This window comes from Lissotriton helveticus (assembly GCF_964261635.1).
Source record: "Lissotriton helveticus chromosome 1_1 unlocalized genomic scaffold, aLisHel1.1 SUPER_1_unloc_7, whole genome shotgun sequence".
Classification (NCBI taxonomy): Eukaryota; Metazoa; Chordata; class Amphibia; order Caudata; family Salamandridae; genus Lissotriton; species Lissotriton helveticus.
Genome location: NW_027611714.1, coordinates 2,692,274 through 2,705,997, shown reverse-complemented (window position 1 = coordinate 2,705,997; position 13,724 = coordinate 2,692,274). Strand labels below are relative to the sequence as shown.

Genomic DNA, 13,724 nt, shown 5'->3' with positions numbered 1-13,724 from the left:
TTTAGAAATGTGGTTAATTACACCCAATGGGAGGGGCGTGGCCGAGAGCCGAGCATGGCGGACGCTTGCTGAATTAGCTCCGTCCTCTGCCCGGTAATACAAGCTTAATATCCTGCTACCCTGATGGCCCCGACGACCCGCCCGGGTCTGCATGAGACGGAGGTGTCGGTGGGCAGCCTGGTCGGGGTCCAGCACCCGGCACAACAACTTACCAGGCGCCGAAGCACCCGAGGCGGAAGAGGCCTGCTACCAGCCCAGAAGCCGCGGCCTCGAGTGAACTGTGGGGCCGCAGAGTGAGCGACCTGCCGGAAACACTGAGCGGACGATAGGCGGAGCTGTCGGGACATCGGCGGCGGAGGTGGGGTGGTGACACTGCTGTTACCCCGGACCCTGTCAGGACACTTGGAGTGCACTCCCTGCGCAATCAGCCGGAGAGACACTTGCAGAGCGCGGAGCCGCCCTGCCGGGCAGAGCCTGGTGGAGACGGGGAGGCGACGGCCTTGACTGCTGTGCGACGGATTGGGAAGTGCCTAGTCGGAGACGGCGAGCGGAGGAGCATCGGAGCATAGCGGAGGCCACGACTTCTGGGACCCGCTCTTTTCACAGCCCCCCGACGGCTCACGGCGGTTCAGGAGGTGAGGACTGCGGGCCGATGCGGGGGTGCGCACTAACGCCGGTGAACCATGATGGCGGACTAGAGGAGCTGCCGGGGCAAGCAGAACAGGACGTTCCTAGACGCACATAAGGGGCAGGTCTGCCATAGCGGATAAGACACTACGACGTTGGAGGAGGGCCCGGTTCTTGCGGAGGTGAGGGGCGGAGAGGCGGCCGTGCTGTTCACTGCCTGGAGACCGGCTTTGAGACATAGCGTCTGGGAGAACACCCCCCCGCCACATGGTTGATACTAGCGGTACCGGAGGCCGAGCGGCTGCGACCGCTGACATACATTGGGACTGGTGGAGTAGAGGAGGCTTTCATCGCACCTGCGGAGCACTGCAGGGTCTGTGGGAGGAGAGGACACGCCACCACGGGATCCCCCGGGGAGCCGGACGGAGGGACATTGGCTTTCCTGCTTGTGAGGGGTGGACCCCATTGAAGTGCAGTGGTCACACACGATTACGTGCATTGAGGTGCCGGTGGGGAGGCGCGTGGCCGGCCAATTTTGCCCAGGACGGCGCCAGGACAAGGGATCAGTACTTGTGTGCCACTCTCGCCTGGGCGCGGTGCGACCAACCACCACTGGGACGCAGGCCAGGCCTATTGTTATAGGCTTAATACCACCGTAGGCGCGCCACGTGAGCGACTTGTCGATACCACACCACTCTGCCAGCACACGGAACACAGGCGGTAGAAGAGTCGGGAACGGCGCAGGTGGGACGCCTGAGGCACGACCTGCTGTCCGCTGGAACGCTGCCCCCCGGGGGCGCACACGCCACCATCCAGTTGCTGAGAAACATGGGCAGGAACAGGGCCAAGATGCCTGAGAGGGGCGCTGATCTAGCGCAACAGTCTACTGGCTCAGAAGATCCACTGGCCTCGTCTAATGTAGAGATGGTGCCTCCAACGGGCCAGACATCACAGGAGGCCAAACTGGACAGTATCCTGTCAGAGATACGGGCTTCCAGGGAAGCAATGGAAACGCGCATGGACCAAATGGCGACTGGCATGTCCCTACTACGCGCTGATCACAACAAGCTGGCGGAGAGGGTCACGGAACATAAACTGGCCCTGGACGATCTGATCCCGCAACAGACGGAGCATTCCACGAAAATGGAAAACATGGAGAAGCAGCTTAAACTAATATGGGCGAGGATGGACGATGCGGAAGGGCGGGCGCGCCGCAACAATGTGCGAATACTAGGAATTCCGGAGCGGAGTGAGGGGAGGAACCCGACGCAGTTTTTAGAGGATTGGTTGAGGAACCTTGCAGGGCCGCAGGTGCTTACGCCCCTATACAGCGTGGAGAGGGCGCATAGGATACCAGGTAAACCGCCAAGGCCGGGTGCGGCACCTCGTCCTTTAATAGCTCGCCTGCTCAACTACAAGGATAGGGATATAGTCCTGCGAGTGGCAAGAGAGAAGGCGCCTATACGCTTTGAGGACAAGACTATCTCGATTTACCCAGACTTCACCCCCACGGTGCAAAGGGCCAGGTCTACGTTCCTGCATGTGAAGAGACGCTTGCGGGACAAGAACCTGAAATATGCCTTACTGTTCCCAGCCCGCCTGAAAATAATTCACAACAACAAATCACTTTTCTTTGACACGGCTGAGGAGGCGGCGGAGTGGATGGAGGTGACGCTGACGCCGCCCAGCTCGCAAGACCCTCTCGCAGAGGGACAGCTGAGGGACGACCCGCCGCGCGGGAGGGAGGAGAGGCCTGAAGAGGGTGCAGCACACGAGGAGGTGGAGATAACGAGCGGACCAGACGGCCTGACGGGACTGAGGGGGACACAGGAGAGGGCTCGGCTGACGGAGGCCGCACTGGCTGCACACAACGTGGGCGACACGGTGGTCCTAGATAGCGCCTCTGATGTCAGGACGGAGGTATCTGGTTCTGCGGACAGCCTGCAACTTTTTCCGAAAATAACTGCACAAGAGGCGAATAAACTTTAACGGGACTTCGGAAGACACCGCTTGGTAATGTATAGCCTGCATGAAAGACCTTGGGCGGGCTAACCGGGGCCGGGGGTACTGACACTCGCTGGGGCACGCCGTAAGGACTCCGGCGAGGCCCAGGCGAGGGAGAGCGGGACCACACCCCCAGGGCGCAGCAATGGTACTGTTTGCTTGTCACCCCAGTTGGGTGCTAGTGTTTGGACCTCATAGTTCTTTGAATGGGGACCTTGATGTTTTGGGGTTGTTAGTAACTGGGGCACACACGGCAGCAATTACTGGGAAGTTGGTAACATGGTTGGATACACCGAACCTAATTGTCGCAAACGGCCATGGGGTCACTTAGCGAATACAAAATGTGCACCTGGAATGTGAGCGGTATGAGCTCAATCCATAAAAGGTATAGGGTGCTTGCGCAACTGAATAGGAGACTTATTGCAGTGGCATACTTACAGGAAACACATCTGAATAGGGATGAAGGTGCGAAACTGCTCAAGAAGTGGAAGGGGCAACTATTTGCTACTACTTATTCTGTGTTCTCCCGGGGAGCGGCGATATGGATTAGGAACTCAGTCCCCTTCAAGGTGATGGAGGAGAGGTTAGACCCTGAGGGCCGGTGTGTGCTTGTCAGGGGATTGTTGGATGGCTCCCCTGTTGTGCTTGGCTGTGTGTATGCACCGAATGTGGGACAGGGGGGTTTCTTGACCTCGCTTAACAGAGTGATAGCTGACTGGTCGGAGAATGTGTGGATTATTGGAGGGGACTTTAATGCAGTCCTGGACATATCGCTGGACAGGTCCCACCCGCCACTGCAGGCTACTGAAAGCAGGCGACAGGCGGAAGCTCTTTCTCAGTGGGCGGCGGGTTGGGGGCTAGCAGATATTTGGAGATGCATGCATTTGACGGACAGAGAGTATACCTTCTTTCCCCCCCCCCATGGCCTACACACGAGAATAGACCACATGCTTTGCAACATGACATTACTGGGGGAGATGGTAGGCTCAGAACACATGGGTAAGAACTTCTCGGACCACAATCCAGTCGAGGTCACGCTGAGATGGGGCAAGATACCCACGCCGATACCGACGTGGCGTATGTCCCCGGACCTGCTCGAGGACACAGTTTTTAAAGCTACCATGGCGGAACACATCGCACAACATTTACACATAAATGATGGCTCGGCTAGTACACGCCAAATAGAGTGGGATGCCTTCAAGGTGTATATAAGAGGGGAGGCATTGAACACACGAACAGGTATGAGGCGTATGGTCATGGAGAAGCTTAGTGATGTGGAGGGCCGACTGGCCATGCTGGAGAGGGAGGCTGCGGGCACGAACTTGCCTTTTACGCCATTGCAGGAGGCACACATTCAACACGCCGAGCTGTTGGAGGAACTGCGTGTCCTGGATTACAGGGAATATACATGTAGACAACATGCCCACGCAGACAAATCCGGACCTCTATTGGCCCGGATATTGCGAGATGCCCAGGACCCTACTCCTGTGTTGGAGGTTATGGATCAATCTGGGAGGCTGGTGGCGACACAGTTCGGTGTAAACGTTGCCTTTCGTGAATACTATGAGTCGTTGTACGGCCCACATCGAAGTATGTCTGATGAGGCATTTGAAGAGTTCATGTCGGGAATCGAGCTGCCGCGCCTAGGTAGGACCCAGAGTGACGACTTGGCACGACCTATATCGGTCGCGGAAATACGACAGGCAATAAAAGCACTCCCAAGGAACAAGACCCCGGGAACCGATGGCCTCCCGGCTGAGTTTTATGGGGCGTATGTAGATTTGCTGGCCCCGCGACTACACGAGGTGTTCAACGAAGCGAAGAAAGCGGGTGGGTTACCGCAGTCTACGCTGCAGGCCCTGATTGTTTCATTGCCTAAGCCGGGTAGGGACAGTTTACGTTTAGCTAACTATAGACCGTTGTCCTTGTTGAACACCGATCACAAGGTACTGAGCAAGGTGTTGGCGACAAGACTGGCGCAATATGTCCCGGGCCTGATCCACCCGGACCAATGTGGTTTCGTGCCTGGCAGAAGCACGGCGATGAACCTGCGGAGGCTTAGCCAACTCATGCTTCACGAGCATTCACCCGTGACAACTGAGGGCTGTATATCGTTGGACCTGCGGCAGGCATTTGATTCCCTTCGTTGGGATTATATGTTTGCGGCGTTGGAACGGTTCGGGGTCCCGGCTGACTTCATTGCTTGGATCCGATTACTATACACCCGCCCCACTGCTAGGGTCCGCACGAACAGATGTATCTCACCTCAATTGGCTATAGCGAGGGGCACGAGGCAAGGTTGCCCACTATCCCCGCTGTTGTTTATTATGGCACTGGAACCGCTCCTGTGTAAACTCCGGCTTCAAGCACGGCACAGAGGTATCAAGAGGGGAGGTGTAACACATGTGGTGTCGGCATACGCCGATGACATCATCCTTTACTTGAGGGACTTAAAGGGGGGACTGGATCCCATCCCCGAGCTTTTTGAAGACTTTAGTGCACTCTCGGGCCTTACGATCAGCGAGTCTAAATCCCATGGATACTGTTTTGCTGCTCTGGAGGCAAGTGATCCCTTGTTTTTCCCACCTCACAGCTTCCAAATGGCGGAGACTACTTTCCGCTATCTGGGGATACAGATTTACAGAGGGGCGACAAATATGCTTGAGGGCAATCTGGGTCGAGCTGTGGCAGCACTGAGGTCGCAGGTACAATTTTGGACTGCACTACCATTGTCAGTGGCGGGCAGGGTGGCCGTCTCTAAGATGGTAGTCCTCCCGAGGCTCCTTTACTACTTTACGAACTTGCCCTTTATGGTCCCAGCTGCGGTATTTCGAACCTTGAATACCATACTAACGGAGCTGGTCTGGGGACGGGGCAGACGCCGCATAAGTTTGGCGAAGCTACAGCTACCCACGGCGGCTGGAGGGATGGGAGTTCCTGACTTACTGGCGTATTACTATGCGTGCCAATTACAGTGGCTGGCCTATTGGCTAGCGGGACGCAACCTGCACGAAATATGCATGTCTGAAGAAGACAGGAGAAGGGGTGCCGTCCACACACTGTTGCTGCCCAACGCGGCGATCTGTGGGCAAGCTCCTCCCTTACTCAAGATGGCCATCTCCTGCTGGAGGAGAGCTGTGCGATACACGTCCCCCACCTCCTCCTACGCTCCCACAATACCATTACTGGGGATCCCATTGGGGACGGGAATTTTGTCTACACGGGCGCTCACCTCATGGACGGATGCCGGGGTGTCGCAAGTGGGCGATTTTTTCAATGATGGACACATGATGACATTCGATAGCTTTGCGCAGTGGCAGTATCATAGCCAATGAGGTCTAACCGAGGCGCGATTATTGCTTATTGATGATGACATTCGATGACTTTTGCACAGCACACCACACGCCTGTGGGAATGTTCTTACTCCACGGAGGGGTGCGCGGCTACATCACACGGAATTGGGCACCGGCAGGCGACGAACCACTTGTCAACCCATTACACACGATGCTATACCTGATGGGTTCAGGGAGCCATTTAACTAAATGGATTGCGAGTGGTATTCGTGCGGGGAGGGCGATTTCGCTGCAGCCGCTGCGTGAAGTGTGGGGGAGGGATGCAGGCCGAGCGTTTCAAGATAAGGAATGGGAGCGTGTTCTTAAATTCCCCAAGAGAGTACACCGCGCGTACCTCACGCCTCACCGCCTGCATTTAATGTTTCCCACCGCGCCAGATTCCTGCCCTCGGTGTGGACTGGCGGATGCAAGGTTAATACACATGCTATGGGATTGCCCGAAATTGGGATATTTTTGGGCTACAATACACACTGCACTACACAGAGTGTCCCCCACCAGACAGTACAACACTATATCCTTTAGCTTGCTGGGACTAGGGACCGCTGAACGTAAAAGAAGTGTGGTCACGAGGTTCATTGACCTCGCACTACTAATGGCCAAGCGTGCTATTACCATGAGGTGGAAATCGAGCAGGCCACCTGACCCAGACGTATCAATCAATAAATCAAAGACATTTATAGAGCGCACTACCTACCCATAGGGTCTCAAGGCGCTTGGGGGGGGGGTGCCGTTACTGCTCGAACAGCCAGGTCTTGAGCTTCTTCCTGAAGGAGAGGTGGTCTTGGGTATGGAAAGCGGAAGTAGTGAGGTGGGGTAAGGCTGAGGGTATGGCATTACAGACCGAAGAGCGCAAAGGCTTGAGAAGGGATCCTATATCTCTTGAGTGGAATGCTGTGATGATATCCTTTGAAACGGCTGAAGTGGACTCTACCACCGGGAGTGCGTCTGTGGATGACTGAAATGGGTAGAATGCCATGGGGATAACGTTTCCTTGGACTCACGTGCGCTTCTGTATGGCAAGGGACAGTAGCTCATACACAGACACAGGTGCACGAAAGAAGAAAAGAGTAGACATTTGGCCATGGCTGCGTTGTGGCTTATGGGACACAGAGGGCATTGCGACAAACCTTTGGAGAAACTAAGAGACGGATACGGATTGTACCACCATGGATAGTTGACACAATATGCTTACTTTGATGTGCCTGGGGAGGGATGCTGGGTGGGGGGAGTTGGGCGGGAAAAGTTGGGGTTGGGTGGAAATTTGAAAAGAAGAAAAGGTGATTGGAGCTAATACAGTATACCTGGAATATGTGCCTTCTTGAGCTGAACTGTACTGTGATGTTTTTGCAATGATATCCTGCAAATAAAAAGAATTAAAAAAAAAAATTACACCCAATGGGAACATTGTCCTATTCCCATAAAAGGCAGCTCAAATACCCTTTTGAATAAATTCACATATTTTACTGACTTTGATCGGTCTAACCCGAGCTCATTTTATTTTAAATTAAATTACAAATCGAATTCGAAAGTGAGACTTACTCAATCAAAAGGGATGGCTAAGAGGTTTACTTAAAAGGGGAGGAGTGCACTTCCACACCTGATCATTCACTCGTATGCAAGAATGCTTAATTGCACGACACGTATAATGTGGAGGCTCCGAATTTAGCTTGCATTGTGAATGGAATTCCTGTGCCAGCTATCGACACCAACATTCACACTAATAGCTAACGGTAGCTATTTGCTTTTAAATAATGAAGCTTGCTGCGGGATGTTGGCTGGAATTCCGTACATTGTCACTGTTTCACAGCGAGTAGGGAGGCTTGATATCTCGATTTGGCCTTTCATTCCGCCCCTGAAAGCAGAGTTCAACAAGTTGATCAGAATAAGAGCTTTATTGTCTCAAAAAGAAGTCGCTCTCACTTCTTCTCATGAAACATTTGTTCTTCATGTTACTAAAACGCGTACAGAAGTACACTTGCTTTTAAATATGGATCTCCCACTTCATTTTGGTGCTTTAATCCACACTATCTTTAATGCCTCAACCACTACAGGCCTGGCCCACTTTTTTAAAACTGTTAGCTCCAGCCTTGTGACCTCATTCCAAACTATATTTGGTGTGATACCGGCATTTTTTCATTCTATTTTTTCCAGCGTCTTTGGCGGCTTCCCTCTAATTCTCACCTTGACTGACAGTGTGCTGCTATTGATTTGCTTGCTCCAAAATGGCTGCACTGTCTGTGTCAAGAGACAGCCGACCCAAGCTCACGCAGCTTCATAATCGAAAGCTTGAACACTATGGAGTACTGCCATTGGGCATATTGGGCGTGGTATATGGATTATCATTTCGCTTTTCATACTTTACTTGTGCTGAAAATGCCAGAATGCTGGCTTTGCGCTGCCTTTGTCTTGGTCAGCTTCGTACAGCCCTGTGCCGTGAATGCTGCAGCACTGGCAGCAGGCTCCTGCTCACCTCTCCCATCCTACACTGGCACCACCAGCCTCTATGACCTGTGAAGAGGTGGTGACTAAGAATAGTACAAAACAAATAAGCACATTTTCCAAAATGCTTTATTTTCACTAAAATCAAATTTAATGTTGCCAGGTAGCACCCAAACAAACTGTTTTCTTGTGGAAAATGGCTTTGTTTAGCTTATATAACACTGTTATTTATCGCTGAAACATCAAGTTACCGTTTGATGAGATTAGGAACAGGAATGACTGCCTTGCACGGAGGAAACATCTGGACCATAACAATAAACTAAATAAGTAGAAACGGGCACCCTGCTGAAACATGAAGCGCTGGGCCAGTGTGGAGAAAAGTAATACGGGTGTGGATATAAAAGCAGTAGTCCCCAAAGGAGCATATATACAACTACAGCGTAACCAAACTGTAGTTGGCCGGTCCTCCTGAGAGAAAACCGCAAGTGATGTTACAGGAGTGCCAACCAATCAGAAGCCATCAAAGAAGAATGATGGAGGAGTAAACCAATGGCAAGCAGCCAGGTGGGATCACACTCCTTGTAAAGATTACAGCAGGTCTTGCAGACAGTGCATGTGCTGATGCTCAACCTATAAAATATTTAAGGGACAGAGTGGGCACACCCAAAAGGAACTCCCCTATACAGGCTGGCCACAACATGGACAACATGCCGTGGCAGCCGTTACAGGACTCTTGGACATGGAGCCAATTGAAATGAAAAGATGATAACAGTTCCTTATGACAAAACTATGGCACACCTGAAGCCATCTTGATTGAATCAAACTGATAAACCTAAAAATATTTCATTTAAAAAGGAACAAAAAGAGGCAGTCCATTTTGTCATAGAAATTATGGTTAGTGCCGTAGAAAGCAAAATTAGAAAACCTTTTAAATGAGTTCTCAAATATCTTCTTCTATTACATTAAAACGTTTTGGCATGCAGACTGAAACATGCACTTTCAACGCCAGCAGCAGATTGCCAGTTAACTCCCTGGTGATCAGCAGCTGTACCACAGTGTTCTAATGAGCAACTAGAGTACTAACTTTCTGAAATTATTCCAAAAGTGTGGCACAGCTGAAATTCACCTTGATGGAATTGAAGTGGAAAACTGAAAGTACTTTCTACTAAGGATACCTCAGTAAGTTAAACATTTGCTAGCTAAAGAAAAGCAAAGTTTCGATTCTATTAAGGACAAAGAGGCAACAAATATTCATATTTTTAATCACTTTATTAATCCAGCAGCATTCAAAGAACATCTTAATGAAAAACAGCATTTACTACATTTTCCATTAACCATAAGCGAATCCAAGAAATGCATCGAGCTGCGCAGAGGAAGCAGGGAATCCTAGGAGCAGCATTGAGCAGCGCAGAGGGAGTGGGAAATCCAAGGACTGTAATCAAGCAGCGCAGAGGGGTGAAGGAATTTACCCGTTTAGCACCTCAAGCCTTGAACACAAAATGAAGAGTCGGTCAGACATTAGAGAATACAAACCAATAACTGTTTATTCAAAGTACACTCAGAGCGGAGCCTGGTCTGCCCAGTCGCTAGGAGTGCTGCAGAAGGACTGACATCATCCAGCATAAAGATACATTATGTACATTTCAGAACCAATGAAGGCACGCCCATCATTGAATTTTCCAAGCAGATGTAGCTAAACAGTGAAATACAAGAAGTAAGTTTCAATTCTGAGAGCGGGCACACATTATCTGCTATTCAAGGTCGTTCTGCCCGTCCCTGCCACTAGACAAGTGGGAGAAGGCCTCTATATGGTGTGAAAGGTATGCGCTAATAAGAGCAGCTCCTCATCCATGCACACAAAGCCCTCCACGACACCGGCCCTGCGCACCTCAACAGACGACTCAGCTTCTACACCCCCACCCGCAAGCACCGCTCTGCCGACCTCGCCCTCGCCACGGTCTCCCGCATCTGAAGAATGACAGCGGAGGCAGATCCTTCTCCCACCTCGCAGCCAAGACCTGGAACACCCTCCCCACCGACCTCCGGCAGACCCAAGACCCACTGGCCTTCAGAAGACTACTCAAGACGTGGTTATTTAATCAGTAGCAACTCCCCCCACCCCCCCAGCGCCTTGAGACCCTCACGGGTATGAAGTGCGCTTCACAAGTGTCCTGATTGATTGATTGATTAGTGAAGCAAAACTCAACCCTGGAGCAATGCAACTCAGAAAAGGACATTTCTCAGAAATAGCAAAGAATTAGTTTCAATCATGATTCTTCAAAATGGTGCCCAAGTAGAAAATGGCCACAAATGCTAACTTACATATAATAATACATAAACAAAATCATTTCGATTGTAACAGGGGGTTGGGTATCCAAGGAGGGGCATGGAGTAGTGCAGAGGGAGTAGGGAATCCAAAGAGCTGCTCGAGTAGAAAATCCAAGGAGTGGCATCGAGCAGGGCAGAGGGTGTAGGGGATCCAAGGAGCTGCATCGAGCAGCGCAGAGGGAGTAGGAATTCCATTAGTTATTGTTGGGGTGCACCTCGCTTGCAGCACTCCACACTGTTCACACTTTACTATTGCACGTTGTACCAAATTCTGTCTCATGGCTGGTGGCTTTGACTGTGCCTTGCCATACAACAATAATAGTAATGAACAATAAGAAAATAAAATTCCCACTGTGCAACTTTAGTTAGATATTATAGCTCTCCTGCGTCTCAACGATATCTTCATGTATACTGCAACAAATAGACAAAAGATAGTGATTAAAATCAAATGTGTAGCTATATATTTCAAATAAAAAACATGTCCACCTAATAACTATTTCAATCCTTCTGTCAGTAATGATTAACCAAGATGTACCGCTAGTTCTTCATCAAGGTTAAGGCCTGTGGGATGAAGGGTGTTGTACCTGATAATCAATTTTGATTCTAATATTCTTAGTTCTAATATTCTGTTGCCGCCCCATCCTCGAATTGGAACACTATCAAGCACACTGGATTTCAGCAGGTTACAAATCTGGTTAGGGAAGTTTTTCAAATGTCTGGCAATGGGGTATTGTTGATCTTCATTGTGAATAGCTCGCATATGTTCTAATACTCTTTTTTGGCCTCATGGACAGTACTCCTGATATAGAATTTATTGCACGGACATTTGAGAGCATATATTGCAAATTCTGTATTGCAAGTAAAATGTTTTAGGATTTTGTGTGCTGCTAGTTTTTCGGATAGTTTAATGGTCTTGCAATTATCACTAAACTTATATGCCTTGCATTTTCTACAAGTGAAAAATCCTTTGATGTCAGTCTTATCCCTTTCCAGATTAAGTAAACCGTGACTCAACATGTCTTTTAGGAATCTCACTTTTTTGAAAGTGATGGCTGGCTTGTCTCCAACAGGTTTTACTAAATCTGGGTCTGTTTTTAAAACTTCCCAGTATTTTCTTAAACTATGTTTCACCTGCCAGGCGTGGTTGTTAAAAGATGGAATGAATCTATTTTGCTTGTCCTTATCCTCATCTGTCTTTTTCTTTGGTACTAGCAATTCATTATGTTTGAGTTTTTCAACCTTCTTACTGGCTTGTCTAATGGTTTTCTTAGCATACCTTCTCTCAGCAAATCTTTGCATCATATGCACCTTTTCTTTCTGAAATCCCTAGTCAGTGCTACAGTTTTTTTTCGAATGTAATAGCTCTCCGTAAGGGATGCTTTGGATTAGAAAGATAGGGCGGCAGCTGTCCGTGTGCAGTAGACTATTGCCTGCTGTTTCTTTTCCTACCTCCTCCAATTTCAGAACTAGAAACTCAATGGTAGTTTTGTTGATGTTGCTACTAAATGATAGGTTTAGGGACTTATCATTGAGTATGTTGACAAATTCGTAAGCTTGATTCTGGGTACCCTTCCAGATAAAAAAGATGTCATCTATGTATCTGACCCAGAGGACGACGTGGTCTTCAAAGTGTCTGATGTTACTGACAACTTGCTTCTCCCATCAGCCCAGGTACAACCCAGCAAAGCTGAGGGCAAAGCAAGTTCCCATCACCGTTCCCTGGGTTTGTCTGTACAGTATTTTATTGAAAATGAAGAAATTGTTTATTAGTCAAATGTGTATCATATCTAAAATCATCTCAGTATGCAGCAGATATGAGAACGATCTTCCCTCAAGGAAGTATCGACAAGGCTCGGGCTGAGCAAATTGGAAAAGATGGTATACAATATAGATGTATCTAAACCTTGGTCCTGAACAAGGTGGAGATGTAAATTGAAGATGTCCGTCAAAACGTGGATTGACATTTTTTAAATTGTCCATTGTTGCCTGACTTCACAGGACAAATGTAAACAATGTATAATGTCTTGTACTCAAAGAAGAGTTTTTGTCTTTTTGTGTGAGATTTAATTTTGAAGCTCCTTTTTGAGTGCTGTGATAGATATTTATGTACACAGATGTACAACCATAATTGAAAATGTGGATTGTTTTGAGATTGATTAAAGAAAAACCTTTTTGCAGTCTCAGAGGTGACAAGTGTGGTATTGATTATTTACACATCGTGCAATATGATTGTACTAATGTGGAACAGAAACAGCATTCATGTTCATTCTTACCTATATATAAGGTGTTGAGTTTTTGTGTATTTTTTGAGTATTCATTGGCACTCTGTTACCTAACCTTTCTCACTCCCTCTTTGGTTAACTTCAAGCAAACCCTTGGACTGTCCTCTGTCACACTTAGTAAAGAGTCTGTCCTCCTTGGGTCTCCTAAGTCATGCCCTGAGTGCAGTTTGTCTTGTCCCTGACATACTTCATGTAGAGCCCGGCCTCTTCTTTCTACACCGGTCTCAGAGCCTGGCATCTCTCATGTGCCACTGGGCGTGTGCAGTCCGTCTTGTCCCTTACATACTTCATGTAGAGCCCGGCCTCTTCTTTCTACACCGGTCTCAGAGCCTGGCATCTCTCATGTGCAACTAGGCGTGTGCAGCCGCTGTCACATGTAGAGCCCGGCCTCTTCTTTCCGCACAGGGCTCAGAGCCTGGCATCTCTCATGTGCCACTGGGCGTGTGCAGCCGCTGTCACATTTGGAGCCCGGCCTCTTCTTTCCACACAGGGCTCAGAGCCTGGCATCTCTCATGTGCCACTGGGCGTATGCAGCCGCTGTCACATTTGGAGCCCGGCCTCTTCTTTCCACACAGGGCTCGGAGCCTGGCATCTCTCCTGTGCCACTGGGTGTGTGCAGCAGCTGTCGCATTTGGTGCAGGGCCTGTTCTCTCTCACAGGGCTCAGAGCCTGGCATCTCTCATGTGCCACT

The 13,724-nt window shown here is 49.6% G+C and overlaps 1 protein-coding gene and 1 pseudogene across 1 annotated transcript in view; both read left to right on the top strand.

Moving 5' to 3' along the window:
- The window catches only part of LOC144806414 (uncharacterized), a 114,529-nt gene that overhangs the window by 27,856 nt on the left and 72,949 nt on the right, over positions 1–13,724 (top strand). The window contains exon 3 of the mRNA XM_078672775.1: positions 1,345–2,547. Within this exon, the coding sequence (XP_078528901.1) occupies positions 1,345–2,547 (1,203 nt within the window). The remainder of the gene's footprint in view (positions 1–1,344; positions 2,548–13,724) is intronic.
- Positions 5,934–6,065, top strand: LOC144806431 (U4 spliceosomal RNA; annotated as a pseudogene).